Consider the following 14,949-nt stretch of genomic DNA (forward strand, 5'->3'; position numbering starts at 1 on the left):
CCCCGTCCCCCAGGGAGGATCTCGCCTTGACGACCAAGTCTGGCTTCTCCCAGCCCCGCCCAAAGGGCCCGTGTCTCGGATCGCCGGGGCATGGCGCCGTCCCGACCGCTCCCTCGGTGAGGAGGGGTTCCGGGTGGGCAGGGACCTCACGCGTCGCCCCCGGCTTGCTTGGGTCAATGATGAGAACTCATATGGTCTCGAAGAGCGATGATGACCTAAAAATCATGCTCAATAGGATTACGCTGAGGCCCAGTGCAGGGGACCGTGCGGGGATCAGCAGCAGCCCCCAGACCCTCGGGGCATTTGAGGGCGCGCTGCAGCTGGGCGCTAGAGGAGAACGAACGCGCGAGCGTCTCCGCGCGTTGGGCCCGGAGCCTAGGCGCCTCTGCGCGTGCCCACGGGGGTGTCCTGGCACTCAAGCCGGCCCACCGCCCCCATCCTCTTCCCAGGACAGCTCCCCGGGAGCCAGGGCTTCGCCATCCTCGTCCCCTCGTGTCCTTCGGCGGGCCTGGCCGGCTAGGTCCTCGGTGTGTCGACATGCAGCAGAGGTGAGCGGAAGCCTCTGGGCTCGGAGGGAGGCCCGAGACGCCTTGGGAAGCGGGTAGCCCAGCAGTGACTCTGCAGCAGGCCGTGGGCTTGGGGTGGCGGTCCTCGTGGTCCAGACGTCGTGGGCCACCCCCGGGAGCGGGTGCCCTTGAGCCATCCCAGGGGCAGGGGACGCGAGCGTGGGGCCGGGCGGCTGGCAAGACCCGGAAAGCGCAGAGTGGCCGCCATAGGATCAGGAGACCCTGAGGCCCCCTGATCCATCTGGGCGTGTCTCGTGGGCCTACGGACGTAGTGGACGTGAGACTTGTGGTCTCAGAAGCTTCTGTGATCTTCTGCCACGGGGTGTTGCTCGAGGCCCGGGACTTGGCTTGTTTCCGCGGGCTGACGAGGCCTGAGCTCCTGCCCCACAGCGCAGACGCCCAAGGCGTTGGAGACCCCACCAGGCTGCTTGCGAAGAGCGCAAGAGGATTCCTTGTGCTCGCGCGACAGCCGGGTTCCACGGGGCTACGGGGCGGAATCTGCGAGGGCCAGGCCCTTGCAGCCATTGGGTCGGAGCCTCTCTCCGGAGGCTCTCAAGCACCGGGGACCGGGTCCTGACGAAGCGGCGCTGCACGGCGAGAGTCGGGTACCTCGCCCAGGGCAGCCGGTGGGTGGTGTGCCTGGCCGTAGTGGTGGACAGTGACCTGGCATTCAGAGCTCGGCCCTGGGGCAGCCGTGGGCCCGAGCCACCTTGGGCTTCCGGGGTAGGGGCTCCGATCCTTGGCTCCCAGGTGGGACCATGGGGGGGTGGGGCGGCGTCCTGGCCAAAAGTCCCTGACCGCCCCCCTCGGCTCACGTGCAAGGGTGACAGCGGGGACACGCCAAAACCCTGTGCTCCGTGCCACGTTCACGGACCGTTCTGCCGACGGTGGTGCTGACACAGGGGCCTAGATCTCCCTTGTTTGGGGATGCCCTGGTAAGGGCAGCTGGGGCCCTGGGCCCTGCTCCGTCGTCTCGCACATCAGCCATGCGTGGGTCGGCCGTATGCCCGGCCCCCACCGGCCAGGACGTTGGGAAAGGTAGCCCTCGGCCGTCCGGCCGGTGCCCCGGACCAGGGCTTTTGGACAGCTGGTCTCTGCGTCTCTCCTCAGAACCGCATCCACACGCGGGGAGATCGCCCGCACCAGCTCGTCTTGCCTGGCCCGGCCCTGCCCACAGGTCCAATGTCTCAGGACCCCGGCTCATGGCGCAGTCCTCCACGCAGCCCCGGTAAGCAGGTTCTGGGGGCGACGCGACCGCACGCATCGCCGCCAACCTGCTTGGGTCAATGATGACAACTCAAATGGTCTCGAAGAGCGATGATGACCTAAAAATCATGCTCAATAGGATTACGCTGAGGCCCAATGCAGGCGTCTGTGCCGGGATCAGCATCCCCCGGAGCCTCGGGGCCCTGGAGGGGCGCTGCCCTTGGGAGCTTGAGGCCAAGCATCCCCCGGGGATCCCTGCTCCTGCCCTGGAAAGCCCGTGCACGTCAGGGGCCCCTCGCGGTGTGGAGGCAGCCCACCCGGCCTAGAGACTGAATCCCCTCCCCTCCCCTGGACAGCTCCCTGGGAGCCATGCCTTAGGAACCCTTGTCTCCTTGTGTCTTGCAGCAGGCCTTGGGCGCCAGGTGGTAGGCGCGGCGTTGGCCACGACAGGTGAGTGGGAGACTCTGGGCCTGGCGGGAGACGGCAGGCGCCATGGGCGTCGTCCGCGAAGCCAGAGTCCCGGCACGGGGCTCTGGCTCCACCACTGAGCTACGGGTGGAGGCCCCCGTTGTCCACACAGCGTTGGCTTGCGCGTGATCAGGCTCCCTTGAGCCATCCCAGGTGCAGGGAACGCGAACGTTGGGCCGCGGGAACTGGCCGGGACTGGATCCCGGGGGGATGCCGCCATAGATCCGCGTGGCCCTGAGGCCTCCTTGGACCTCCCTTTGTGTCCTGTGCGCCCGTGAGGAGACGGGTCGGGAGACCCTTGGCGTCAGGGACTTCTGTCCCCCTCAGCGAGTGGCGGTTGCTCGAGCCAACCCCAGCGCATGTTTCTTGGGGCTGGAGCGGGCAGAGCTCCTGCCCTAGGCACCAGACTCCCAAGGACTTTGGGAGCCTGGGAGGCTGCTGAAGTACAGCCCTCGATGTTTGCTTGGGCTGCCGATGGAGCATGGTTTGGCTGGACATGGGCAAGAATGGGCGAGCCCCAGGCCACAGCGGGACATTGGGCGAGAGCCTGTCGGGCCAGGCCCCCAGAGGAGGGGCCGCCACGCGGGGAGACTCTGGACCCTGTTGCAGGGCGGGCATTGGTCCCCTGCCTTCCGCTGGCGGGAGACCGTGACCCGCGACTCCCTCTCCAGACGTGGACCGTCTGGGCATGGGGGCCAACGTTGGCTGCGAGTGCCAGCGCCCGGATGCACGGACGGCAGCCGGGCCAATCTGGGGTTGGCGTCTGCCTGGCCATAAGTTCTGGGGCCGCCCCCGTTGGCTCGGGGCCCGGGAGGCATCGGGAGGGGGGGGGGGGCACTCGATAACCTAGTGTTCCCGCCCACGTTCTGGGGCCTTTCTTAGCAAGGGGGTGGTTCCCACAGGGGCCCTGATCTCCACAGGTTCTGGAGGTTCCAGGGATGTACAGCGGCTCCCCGGGGCCCTTTTCCTTGCTTGCGGCGGCTCCGAGCCTTGGGTCGTTCGTTCCTCCACCCGCCTGGCCAGCAGCGGCCAGGGCTCCGGGCGTGACCGATCGTGGCCGCATGGGGCACGAGCCACAGAGCAGGCCGTTCTGACGGCTGGCCTCTCCCTCTGTCCTTAGAACCCCGTCCCCCAGGGAGGATCTCGCCTTGACGACCAAGTCTGGCTTCTCCCAGCCCCGCCCAAAGGGCCCGTGTCTCGGATCGCCGGGGCATGGCGCCGTCCCGACCGCTCCCTCGGTGAGGAGGGGTTCCGGGTGGGCAGGGACCTCACGCGTCGCCCCCGGCTTGCTTGGGTCAATGATGAGAACTCATATGGTCTCGAAGAGCGATGATGACCTAAAAATCATGCTCAATAGGATTACGCTGAGGCCCAGTGCAGGGGACCGTGCGGGGATCAGCAGCAGCCCCCAGACCCTCGGGGCATTTGAGGGCGCGCTGCAGCTGGGCGCTAGAGGAGAACGAACGCGCGAGCGTCTCCGCGCGTTGGGCCCGGAGCCTAGGCGCCTCTGCGCGCGTGCCCACGGGGGTGTCCTGGCACTCAAGCCGGCCCACCGCCCCCATCCTCTTCCCAGGACAGCTCCCCGGGAGCCAGGGCTTCGCCATCCTCGTCCCCTCGTGTCCTTCGGCGGGCCTGGCCGGCTAGGTCCCTCGGTGTGTCGACATGCAGCAGAGGTGAGCGGAAGCCTCTGGGCTCGGAGGGAGGCCCGAGACGCCTTGGGAAGCGGGTAGCCCAGCAGTGACTCTGCAGCAGGCCGTGGGCTTGGGGTGGCGGTCCTCGTGGTCCAGACGTCGTGGGCCACCCCGGGAGCGGGTGCCCTTGAGCCATCCCAGGGGCAGGGGACGCGAGCGTGGGGCCGGGCGGCTGGCAAGACCCGGAAAGCGCAGAGAGTGGCCGCCATAGGATCAGGAGACCCTGAGGCCCCCTGATCCATCTGGGCGTGTCTCGTGGGCCTACGGACGTAGTGGACGTGAGACTTGTGGTCTCAGAAGCTTCTGTGATCTTCTGCCACGGGGTGTTGCTCGAGGCCCGGGACTTGGCTTGTTTCCGCGGGCTGACGAGGCCTGAGCTCCTGCCCCACAGCGCAGACGCCCAAGGCGTTGGAGACCCCACCAGGCTGCTTGCGAAGAGCGCAAGAGGATTCCTTGTGCTCGCGCGACAGCCGGGTTCCACGGGGCTACGGGGCGGAATCTGCGAGGGCCAGGCCCTTGCAGCCATTGGGTCGGAGCCTCTCTCCGGAGGCTCTCAAGCACCGGGGACCGGGTCCTGACGAAGCGGCGCTGCACGGCGAGAGTCGGGTACCTCGCCCAGGGCAGCCGGTGGGTGGTGTGCCTGGCCGTAGTGGTGGACAGTGACCTGGCATTCAGAGCTCGGCCCTGGGGCAGCCGTGGGCCCGAGCCACCTTGGGCTTCCGGGGTAGGGGCTCCGATCCTTGGCTCCCAGGTGGGACCATGGGGGGGGTGGGCGGCGTCCTGGCCAAAAGTCCCTGACCGCCCCCCTCGGCTCACGTGCAAAGGGTGACAGCGGGGACACGCCAAAACCCTGTGCTCCGTGCCACGTTCACGGACCGTTCTGCCGACGGTGGTGCTGACACAGGGGCCTAGATCTCCCTTGTTTGGGGATGCCCTGGTAAGGGCAGCTGGGGCCCTGGGCCCTGCTCCGTCGTCTCGCACATCAGCCATGCGTGGGTCGGCCGTATGCCCGGCCCCCACCGGCCAGGACGTTGGGAAAGGTAGCCCTCGGCCGTCCGGCCGGTGCCCCGGACCAGGGCTTTTGGACAGCTGGTCTCTCTGCGTCTCTCCTCAGAACCGCATCCACACGCGGGGAGATCGCCCGCACCAGCTCGTCTTGCCTGGCCCGGCCCTGCCCACAGGTCCAATGTCTCAGGACCCCGGCTCATGGCGCAGTCCTCCACGCAGCCCCGGTAAGCAGGTTCTGGGGGCGACGCGACCGCACGCATCGCCGCCAACCTGCTTGGGTCAATGATGACAACTCAAATGGTCTCGAAGAGCGATGATGACCTAAAAATCATGCTCAATAGGATTACGCTGAGGCCCAATGCAGGCGTCTGTGCCGGGATCAGCATCCCCCGGAGCCTCGGGGCCCTGGAGGGGCGCTGCCCTTGGGAGCTTGAGGCCAAGCATCCCCCGGGGATCCCTGCTCCTGCCTGGAAAGCCCGTGCACGTCAGGGGCCCCTCGCGGTGTGGAGGCAGCCCACCCGGCCTAGAGACTGAATCCCCTCCCCTCCCCTGGACAGCTCCCTGGGAGCCATGCCTTAGGAACCCTTGTCTCCTTGTGTCTTGCAGCAGGCCTTGGGCGCCAGGTGGTAGGCGCGGCGTTGGCCACGACAGGTGAGTGGGAGACTCTGGGCCTGGCGGGAGACGGCAGGCGCCATGGGCGTCGTCCGCGAAGCCAGAGTCCCGGCACGGGGCTCTGGCTCCACCACTGAGCTACGGGTGGAGGCCCCCGTTGTCCACACAGCGTTGGCTTGCGCGTGATCAGGCTCCCTTGAGCCATCCCAGGTGCAGGGAACGCGAACGTTGGGCCGCGGGAACTGGCCGGGACTGGATCCCGGGGGGATGCCGCCATAGATCCGCGTGGCCCTGAGGCCTCCTTGGACCTCCCTTTGTGTCCTGTGCGCCCGTGAGGAGACGGGTCGGGAGACCCTTGGCGTCAGGGACTTCTGTCCCCCTCAGCGAGTGGCGGTTGCTCGAGCCAACCCCAGCGCATGTTTCTTGGGGCTGGAGCGGGCAGAGCTCCTGCCCTAGGCACCAGACTCCCAAGGACTTTGGGAGCCTGGGAGGCTGCTGAAGTACAGCCCTCGATGTTTGCTTGGGCTGCCGATGGAGCATGGTTTGGCTGGACATGGGCAAGAATGGGCGAGCGAGCCCCAGGCCACAGCGGGACATTGGGCGAGAGCCTGTCGGGCCAGGCCCCCAGAGGAGGGGCCGCCACGCGGGGAGACTCTGGACCCTGTTGCAGGGCGGGCATTGGTCCCCTGCCTTCCGCTGGCGGGGAGACCGTGACCCGCGACTCCCTCTCCAGACGTGGACCGTCTGGGCATGGGGGCCAACGTTGGCTGCGAGTGCCAGCGCCCGGATGCACGGACGGCAGCCGGGCCAATCTGGGGTTGGCGTCTGCCTGGCCATAAGTTCTGGGGCCGCCCCCGTTGGCTCGGGGCCCGGGAGGCATCGGGAGGGGGGGGGGGCACTCGATAACCTAGTGTTCCCGCCCACGTTCTGGGGCCTTTCTTAGCAAGGGGTGGTTCCCACAGGGGCCCTGATCTCCACAGGTTCTGGAGGTTCCAGGGATGTACAGCGGCTCCCCGGGGCCCTTTTCCTTGCTTGCGGCGGCTCCGAGCCTTGGGTCGTTCGTTCCTCCACCACCCGCCTGGCCAGCAGCGGCCAGGGCTCCGGGCGTGACCGATCGTGGCCGCATGGGGCACGAGCCACAGAGCAGGCCGTTCTGACGGCTGGCCTCTCCCTCTGTCCTTAGAACCCCGTCCCCCAGGGAGGATCTCGCCTTGACGACCAAGTCTGGCTTCTCCCAGCCCCGCCCAAAGGGCCCGTGTCTCGGATCGCCGGGGCATGGCGCCGTCCCGACCGCTCCCTCGGTGAGGAGGGGTTCCGGGTGGGCAGGGACCTCACGCGTCGCCCCCGGCTTGCTTGGGTCAATGATGAGAACTCATATGGTCTCGAAGAGCGATGATGACCTAAAAATCATGCTCAATAGGATTACGCTGAGGCCCAGTGCAGGGGACCGTGCGGGGATCAGCAGCAGCCCCCAGACCCTCGGGGCATTTGAGGGCGCGCTGCAGCTGGGCGCTAGAGGAGAACGAACGCGCGAGCGTCTCCGCGCGTTGGGCCCGGAGCCTAGGCGCCTCTGCGCGTGCCCACGGGGGTGTCCTGGCACTCAAGCCGGCCCACCGCCCCCATCCTCTTCCCAGGACAGCTCCCCGGGAGCCAGGGCTTCGCCATCCTCGTCCCCTCGTGTCCTTCGGCGGGCCTGGCCGGCTAGGTCCTCGGTGTGTCGACATGCAGCAGAGGTGAGCGGAAGCCTCTGGGCTCGGAGGGAGGCCCGAGACGCCTTGGGAAGCGGGTAGCCCAGCAGTGACTCTGCAGCAGGCCGTGGGCTTGGGGTGGCGGTCCTCGTGGTCCAGACGTCGTGGGCCACCCCGGGAGCGGGTGCCCTTGAGCCATCCCAGGGGCAGGGGACGCGAGCGTGGGGCCGGGCGGCTGGCAAGACCCGGAAAGCGCAGAGTGGCCGCCATAGGATCAGGAGACCCTGAGGCCCCCTGATCCATCTGGGCGTGTCTCGTGGGCCTACGGACGTAGTGGACGTGAGACTTGTGGTCTCAGAAGCTTCTGTGATCTTCTGCCACGGGGTGTTGCTCGAGGCCCGGGACTTGGCTTGTTTCCGCGGGCTGACGAGGCCTGAGCTCCTGCCCCACAGCGCAGACGCCCAAGGCGTTGGAGACCCCACCAGGCTGCTTGCGAAGAGCGCAAGAGGATTCCTTGTGCTCGCGCGACAGCCGGGTTCCACGGGGCTACGGGGCGGAATCTGCGAGGGCCAGGCCCTTGCAGCCATTGGGTCGGAGCCTCTCTCCGGAGGCTCTCAAGCACCGGGGACCGGGTCCTGACGAAGCGGCGCTGCACGGCGAGAGTCGGGTACCTCGCCCAGGGCAGCCGGTGGGTGGTGTGCCTGGCCGTAGTGGTGGACAGTGACCTGGCATTCAGAGCTCGGCCCTGGGGCAGCCGTGGGCCCGAGCCACCTTGGGCTTCCGGGGTAGGGGCTCCGATCCTTGGCTCCCAGGTGGGACCATGGGGGGGTGGGCGGCGTCCTGGCCAAAAGTCCCTGACCGCCCCCCTCGGCTCACGTGCAAGGGTGACAGCGGGGGACACGCCAAAACCCTGTGCTCCGTGCCACGTTCACGGACCGTTCTGCCGACGGTGGTGCTGACACAGGGGCCTAGATCTCCCTTGTTTGGGGATGCCCTGGTAAGGGCAGCTGGGGCCCTGGGCCCTGCTCCGTCGTCTCGCACATCAGCCATGCGTGGGTCGGCCGTATGCCCGGCCCCCACCGGCCAGGACGTTGGGAAAGGTAGCCCTCGGCCGTCCGGCCGGTGCCCCGGACCAGGGCTTTTGGACAGCTGGTCTCTGCGTCTCTCCTCAGAACCGCATCCACACGCGGGGAGATCGCCCGCACCAGCTCGTCTTGCCTGGCCCGGCCCTGCCCACAGGTCCAATGTCTCAGGACCCCGGCTCATGGCGCAGTCCTCCACGCAGCCCCGGTAAGCAGGTTCTGGGGGCGACGCGACCGCACGCATCGCCGCCAACCTGCTTGGGTCAATGATGACAACTCAAATGGTCTCGAAGAGCGATGATGACCTAAAAATCATGCTCAATAGGATTACGCTGAGGCCCAATGCAGGCGTCTGTGCCGGGATCAGCATCCCCCGGAGCCTCGGGGCCCTGGAGGGGCGCTGCCCTTGGGAGCTTGAGGCCAAGCATCCCCCGGGGATCCCTGCTCCTGCCCTGGAAAGCCCGTGCACGTCAGGGGCCCCTCGCGGTGTGGAGGCAGCCCACCCGGCCTAGAGACTGAATCCCCTCCCCTCCCCTGGACAGCTCCCTGGGAGCCATGCCTTAGGAACCCTTGTCTCCTTGTGTCTTGCAGCAGGCCTTGGGCGCCAGGTGGTAGGCGCGGCGTTGGCCACGACAGGTGAGTGGGAGACTCTGGGCCTGGCGGGAGACGGCAGGCGCCATGGGCGTCGTCCGCGAAGCCAGAGTCCCGGCACGGGGCTCTGGCTCCACCACTGAGCTACGGGTGGAGGCCCCCGTTGTCCACACAGCGTTGGCTTGCGCGTGATCAGGCTCCCTTGAGCCATCCCAGGTGCAGGGAACGCGAACGTTGGGCCGCGGGAACTGGCCGGGACTGGATCCCGGGGGGATGCCGCCATAGATCCGCGTGGCCCTGAGGCCTCCTTGGACCTCCCTTTGTGTCCTGTGCGCCCGTGAGGAGACGGGTCGGGAGACCCTTGGCGTCAGGGACTTCTGTCCCCCTCAGCGAGTGGCGGTTGCTCGAGCCAACCCCAGCGCATGTTTCTTGGGGCTGGAGCGGGCAGAGCTCCTGCCCTAGGCACCAGACTCCCAAGGACTTTGGGAGCCTGGGAGGCTGCTGAAGTACAGCCCTCGATGTTTGCTTGGGCTGCCGATGGAGCATGGTTTGGCTGGACATGGGCAAGAATGGGCGAGCCCCAGGCCACAGCGGGCATTGGGCGAGAGCCTGTCGGGCCAGGCCCCCAGAGGAGGGGCCGCCACGCGGGGAGACTCTGGACCCTGTTGCAGGGCGGGCATTGGTCCCCTGCCTTCCGCTGGCTGGCGGGAGACCGTGACCCGCGACTCCCTCTCCAGACGTGGACCGTCTGGGCATGGGGGCCAACGTTGGCTGCGAGTGCCAGCGCCCGGATGCACGGACGGCAGCCGGGCCAATCTGGGGTTGGCGTCTGCCTGGCCATAAGTTCTGGGGCCGCCCCCGTTGGCTCGGGGCCCGGGAGGCATCGGGGGAGGGGGGGGGGGCACTCGATAACCTAGTGTTCCCGCCCACGTTCTGGGGCCTTTCTTAGCAAGGGGTGGTTCCCACAGGGGCCCTGATCTCCACAGGTTCTGGAGGTTCCAGGGATGTACAGCGGCTCCCCGGGGCCCTTTTCCTTGCTTGCGGCGGCTCCGAGCCTTGGGTCGTTCGTTCCTCCACCCGCCTGGCCAGCAGCGGCCAGGGCTCCGGGCGTGACCGATCGTGGCCGCATGGGGCACGAGCCACAGAGCAGGCCGTTCTGACGGCTGGCCTCTCCCTCTGTCCTTAGAACCCCGTCCCCCAGGGAGGATCTCGCCTTGACGACCAAGTCTGGCTTCTCCCAGCCCCGCCCAAAGGGCCCGTGTCTCGGATCGCCGGGGCATGGCGCCGTCCCGACCGCTCCCTCGGTGAGGAGGGGTTCCGGGTGGGCAGGGACCTCACGCGTCGCCCCCGGCTTGCTTGGGTCAATGATGAGAACTCATATGGTCTCGAAGAGCGATGATGACCTAAAAATCATGCTCAATAGGATTACGCTGAGGCCCAGTGCAGGGGACCGTGCGGGGATCAGCAGCAGCCCCCAGACCCTCGGGGCATTTGAGGGCGCGCTGCAGCTGGGCGCTAGAGGAGAACGAACGCGCGAGCGTCTCCGCGCGTTGGGCCCGGAGCCTAGGCGCCTCTGCGCGTGCCCACGGGGGTGTCCTGGCACTCAAGCCGGCCCACCGCCCCCATCCTCTTCCCAGGACAGCTCCCCGGGAGCCAGGGCTTCGCCATCCTCGTCCCCTCGTGTCCTTCGGCGGGCCTGGCCGGCTAGGTCCTCGGTGTGTCGACATGCAGCAGAGGTGAGCGGAAGCCTCTGGGCTCGGAGGGAGGCCCGAGACGCCTTGGGAAGCGGGTAGCCCAGCAGTGACTCTGCAGCAGGCCGTGGGCTTGGGGTGGCGGTCCTCGTGGTCCAGACGTCGTGGGCCACCCCGGGAGCGGGTGCCCTTGAGCCATCCCAGGGGCAGGGGACGCGAGCGTGGGGGGGCCGGGCGGCTGGCAAGACCCGGAAAGCGCAGAGTGGCCGCCATAGGATCAGGAGACCCTGAGGCCCCCTGATCCATCTGGGCGTGTCTCGTGGGCCTACGGACGTAGTGGACGTGAGACTTGTGGTCTCAGAAGCTTCTGTGATCTTCTGCCACGGGGTGTTGCTCGAGGCCCGGGACTTGGCTTGTTTCCGCGGGCTGACGAGGCCTGAGCTCCTGCCCCACAGCGCAGACGCCCAAGGCGTTGGAGACCCCACCAGGCTGCTTGCGAAGAGCGCAAGAGGATTCCTTGTGCTCGCGCGACAGCCGGGTTCCACGGGGCTACGGGGCGGAATCTGCGAGGGCCAGGCCCTTGCAGCCATTGGGTCGGAGCCTCTCTCCGGAGGCTCTCAAGCACCGGGGACCGGGTCCTGACGAAGCGGCGCTGCACGGCGAGAGTCGGGTACCTCGCCGCCCAGGGCAGCCGGTGGGTGGTGTGCCTGGCCGTAGTGGTGGACAGTGACCTGGCATTCAGAGCTCGGCCCTGGGGCAGCCGTGGGCCCGAGCCACCTTGGGCTTCCGGGGTAGGGGCTCCGATCCTTGGCTCCCAGGTGGGACCATGGGGGGGTGGGCGGCGTCCTGGCCAAAAGTCCCTGACCGCCCCCCTCGGCTCACGTGCAAGGGTGACAGCGGGGACACGCCAAAACCCTGTGCTCCGTGCCACGTTCACGGACCGTTCTGCCGACGGTGGTGCTGACACAGGGGCCTAGATCTCCCTTGTTTGGGGATGCCCTGGTAAGGGCAGCTGGGGCCCCTGGGCCCTGCTCCGTCGTCTCGCACATCAGCCATGCGTGGGTCGGCCGTATGCCCGCCCCCCCACCGGCCAGGACGTTGGGAAAGGTAGCCCTCGGCCGTCCGGCCGGTGCCCCGGACCAGGGCTTTTGGACAGCTGGTCTCTGCGTCTCTCCTCAGAACCGCATCCACACGCGGGGAGATCGCCCGCACCAGCTCGTCTTGCCTGGCCCGGCCCTGCCCACAGGTCCAATGTCTCAGGACCCCGGCTCATGGCGCAGTCCTCCACGCAGCCCCGGTAAGCAGGTTCTGGGGGCGCGACGACGCGACCGCACGCATCGCCGCCAACCTGCTTGGGTCAATGATGACAACTCAAATGGTCTCGAAGAGCGATGATGACCTAAAAATCATGCTCAATAGGATTACGCTGAGGCCCAATGCAGGCGTCTGTGCCGGGATCAGCATCCCCCGGAGCCTCGGGGCCCTGGAGGGGCGCTGCCCTTGGGAGCTTGAGGCCAAGCATCCCCCGGGGATCCCTGCTCCTGCCCTGGAAAGCCCGTGCACGTCAGGGGCCCCTCGCGGTGTGGAGGCAGCCCACCCGGCCTAGAGACTGAATCCCCTCCCCTCCCCTGGACAGCTCCCTGGGAGCCATGCCTTAGGAACCCTTGTCTCCTTGTGTCTTGCAGCAGGCCTTGGGCGCCAGGTGGTAGGCGCGGCGTTGGCCACGACAGGTGAGTGGGAGACTCTGGGCCTGGCGGGAGACGGCAGGCGCCATGGGCGTCGTCCGCGAAGCCAGAGTCCCGGCACGGGGCTCTGGCTCCACCACTGAGCTACGGGTGGAGGCCCCCGTTGTCCACACAGCGTTGGCTTGCGCGTGATCAGGCTCCCTTGAGCCATCCCAGGTGCAGGGAACGCGAACGTTGGGCCGCGGGAACTGGCCGGGACTGGATCCCGGGGGGATGCCGCCATAGATCCGCGTGGCCCTGAGGCCTCCTTGGACCTCCCTTTGTGTCCCTGTGCGCCCGTGAGGAGACGGGTCGGGAGACCCTTGGCGTCAGGGACTTCTGTCCCCCTCAGCGAGTGGCGGTTGCTCGAGCCAACCCCAGCGCATGTTTCTTGGGGCTGGAGCGGGCAGAGCTCCTGCCCTAGGCACCAGACTCCCAAGGACTTTGGGAGCCTGGGAGGCTGCTGAAGTACAGCCCTCGATGTTTGCTTGGGCTGCCGATGGAGCATGGTTTGGCTGGACATGGGCAAGAATGGGCGAGCCCCAGGCCACAGCGGACATTGGGCGAGAGCCTGTCGGGCCAGGCCCCCAGAGGAGGGGCCGCCACGCGGGGAGACTCTGGACCCTGTTGCAGGGCGGGCATTGGTCCCCTGCCTTCCGCTGGCGGGAGACCGTGACCCGCGACTCCCTCTCCAGACGTGGACCGTCTGGGCATGGGGGCCAACGTTGGCTGCGAGTGCCAGCGCCCGGATGCACGGACGGCAGCCGGGCCAATCTGGGGTTGGCGTCTGCCTGGCCATAAGTTCTGGGGCCGCCCCCGTTGGCTCGGGGCCCGGGAGGCATCGGGAGGGGGGGGGGGCACTCGATAACCTAGTGTTCCCGCCCACGTTCTGGGGCCTTTCTTAGCAAGGGGTGGTTCCCACAGGGGCCCTGATCTCCACAGGTTCTGGAGGTTCCAGGGATGTACAGCGGCTCCCCGGGGCCCCTTTTCCTTGCTTGCGGCGGCTCCGAGCCTTGGGTCGTTCGTTCCTCCACCCGCCTGGCCAGCAGCGGCCAGGGCTCCGGGCGTGACCGATCGTGGCCGCATGGGGCACGAGCCACAGAGCAGGCCGTTCTGACGGCTGGCCTCTCCCTCTGTCCTTAGAACCCCGTCCCCCAGGGAGGATCTCGCCTTGACGACCAAGTCTGGCTTCTCCCAGCCCCGCCCAAAGGGCCCGTGTCTCGGATCGCCGGGGCATGGCGCCGTCCCGACCGCTCCCTCGGTGAGGAGGGGTTCCGGGTGGGCAGGGACCTCACGCGTCGCCCCCGGCTTGCTTGGGTCAATGATGAGAACTCATATGGTCTCGAAGAGCGATGATGACCTAAAAATCATGCTCAATAGGATTACGCTGAGGCCCAGTGCAGGGGACCGTGCGGGGATCAGCAGCAGCAGCCCCCAGACCCTCGGGGCATTTGAGGGCGCGCTGCAGCTGGGCGCTAGAGGAGAACGAACGCGCGAGCGTCTCCGCGCGTTGGGCCCGGAGCCTAGGCGCCTCTGCGCGTGCCCACGGGGGTGTCCTGGCACTCAAGCCGGCCCACCGCCCCCATCCTCTTCCCAGGACAGCTCCCCGGGAGCCAGGGCTTCGCCATCCTCGTCCCCTCGTGTCCTTCGGCGGGCCTGGCCGGCTAGGTCCTCGGTGTGTCGACATGCAGCAGAGGTGAGCGGAAGCCTCTGGGCTCGGAGGGAGGCCCGAGACGCCTTGGGAAGCGGGTAGCCCAGCAGTGACTCTGCAGCAGGCCGTGGGCTTGGGGTGGCGGTCCTCGTGGTCCAGACGTCGTGGGCCACCCCGGGAGCGGGTGCCCTTGAGCCATCCCAGGGGCAGGGGACGCGAGCGTGGGGCCGGGCGGCTGGCAAGACCCGGAAAGCGCAGAGTGGCCGCCATAGGATCAGGAGACCCTGAGGCCCCCTGATCCATCTGGGCGTGTCTCGTGGGCCTACGGACGTAGTGGACGTGAGACTTGTGGTCTCAGAAGCTTCTGTGATCTTCTGCCACGGGGTTGCTCGAGGCCCGGGACTTGGCTTGTTTCCGCGGGCTGACGAGGCCTGAGCTCCTGCCCCACAGCGCAGACGCCCAAGGCGTTGGAGACCCCACCAGGCTGCTTGCGAAGAGCGCAAGAGGATTCCTTGTGCTCGCGCGACAGCCGGGTTCCACGGGGCTACGGGGCGGAATCTGCGAGGGCCAGGCCCTTGCAGCCATTGGGTCGGAGCCTCTCTCCGGAGGCTCTCAAGCACCGGGGACCGGGTCCTGACGAAGCGGCGCTGCACGGCGAGAGTCGGGTACCTCGCCCAGGGCAGCCGGTGGGTGGTGTGCCTGGCCGTAGTGGTGGACAGTGACCTGGCATTCAGAGCTCGGCCCTGGGGCAGCCGTGGGCCCGAGCCACCTTGGGCTTCCGGGGTAGGGGCTCCGATCCTTGGCTCCCAGGTGGGACCATGGGGGGGGTGGGCGGCGTCCTGGCCAAAAGTCCCTGACCGCCCCCCTCGGCTCACGTGCAAGGGTGACAGCGGGGACACGCCAAAACCCTGTGCTCCGTGCCACGTTCACGGACCGTTCTGCCGACGGTGGTGCTGACACAGGGGCCTAGA

At 67.9% G+C, this 14,949-nt stretch overlaps 2 protein-coding genes and 9 non-coding genes across 12 annotated transcripts in view; all 11 read left to right on the forward strand.

Annotated features, from left to right (window-relative positions):
* LOC123389305 (translation initiation factor IF-2-like) lies at nt 1-10,648 on the forward strand. Its single transcript, XM_045070642.1, has 14 exons — nt 1-116; nt 450-548; nt 1,677-1,794; nt 2,178-2,222; nt 3,361-3,478; nt 3,814-3,913; nt 5,046-5,163; nt 5,546-5,590; nt 6,735-6,852; nt 7,186-7,284; nt 8,412-8,529; nt 8,913-8,957; nt 10,099-10,216; nt 10,550-10,648. Exons 3-13 carry the CDS (start codon nt 1,769-1,771, stop codon nt 10,128-10,130), a joined length of 864 nt encoding a protein of 287 aa, XP_044926577.1. The 5' UTR covers nt 1-116; nt 450-548; nt 1,677-1,768; the 3' UTR covers nt 10,131-10,216; nt 10,550-10,648.
* Nucleotides 171-251, forward strand: LOC123389428. The gene has a single exon (XR_006604031.1). It is a non-coding gene; the product is annotated as a small nucleolar RNA SNORD115 (small nucleolar RNA).
* LOC123389340 lies at nt 1,847-1,927 on the forward strand. Its single transcript, XR_006603952.1, has one exon. It is a non-coding gene; the product is annotated as a small nucleolar RNA SNORD115 (small nucleolar RNA).
* Nucleotides 3,533-3,613, forward strand: LOC123389429. Its single transcript, XR_006604032.1, has one exon. It is a non-coding gene; the product is annotated as a small nucleolar RNA SNORD115 (small nucleolar RNA).
* On the forward strand, nt 5,216-5,296 carry LOC123389342. The gene has a single exon (XR_006603953.1). It is a non-coding gene; the product is annotated as a small nucleolar RNA SNORD115 (small nucleolar RNA).
* On the forward strand, nt 6,907-6,987 carry LOC123389430. Its single transcript, XR_006604033.1, has one exon. It is a non-coding gene; the product is annotated as a small nucleolar RNA SNORD115 (small nucleolar RNA).
* Nucleotides 8,582-8,662, forward strand: LOC123389343. The gene has a single exon (XR_006603954.1). It is a non-coding gene; the product is annotated as a small nucleolar RNA SNORD115 (small nucleolar RNA).
* On the forward strand, nt 10,271-10,351 carry LOC123389431. Its single transcript, XR_006604034.1, has one exon. It is a non-coding gene; the product is annotated as a small nucleolar RNA SNORD115 (small nucleolar RNA).
* Nucleotides 10,550-14,949, forward strand: part of LOC123389306 (translation initiation factor IF-2-like) — a 19,805-nt gene continuing 15,405 nt past the window's right edge. The window contains exons 1-5 of one of the 2 annotated variants that reach the window (XM_045070644.1): nt 10,550-10,648; nt 11,783-11,900; nt 12,289-12,333; nt 13,471-13,588; nt 13,925-14,023. In XM_045070644.1, the coding sequence (XP_044926579.1) occupies nt 11,875-11,900; nt 12,289-12,333; nt 13,471-13,588; nt 13,925-14,023 (288 nt within the window). In that variant the 5' untranslated portion in view covers nt 10,550-10,648; nt 11,783-11,874. Of the gene's footprint in view, nt 10,649-11,782; nt 11,901-12,288; nt 12,334-13,470; nt 13,589-13,924; nt 14,024-14,949 lie in introns of those variants that run through there. The other variant, XM_045070646.1, reaches the window with a different exon arrangement.
* LOC123389344 lies at nt 11,958-12,038 on the forward strand. The gene has a single exon (XR_006603955.1). It is a non-coding gene; the product is annotated as a small nucleolar RNA SNORD115 (small nucleolar RNA).
* On the forward strand, nt 13,643-13,723 carry LOC123389432. The gene has a single exon (XR_006604035.1). It is a non-coding gene; the product is annotated as a small nucleolar RNA SNORD115 (small nucleolar RNA).

The sequence above is a fragment of the Mustela putorius genome, unplaced genomic scaffold, assembly GCF_011764305.1.
Source record: "Mustela putorius furo isolate JIRA1106 unplaced genomic scaffold, ASM1176430v1.1 tig00003972_pilon_pilon_pilon, whole genome shotgun sequence".
Lineage (NCBI taxonomy): Eukaryota > Metazoa > Chordata > Mammalia > Carnivora > Mustelidae > Mustela > Mustela putorius.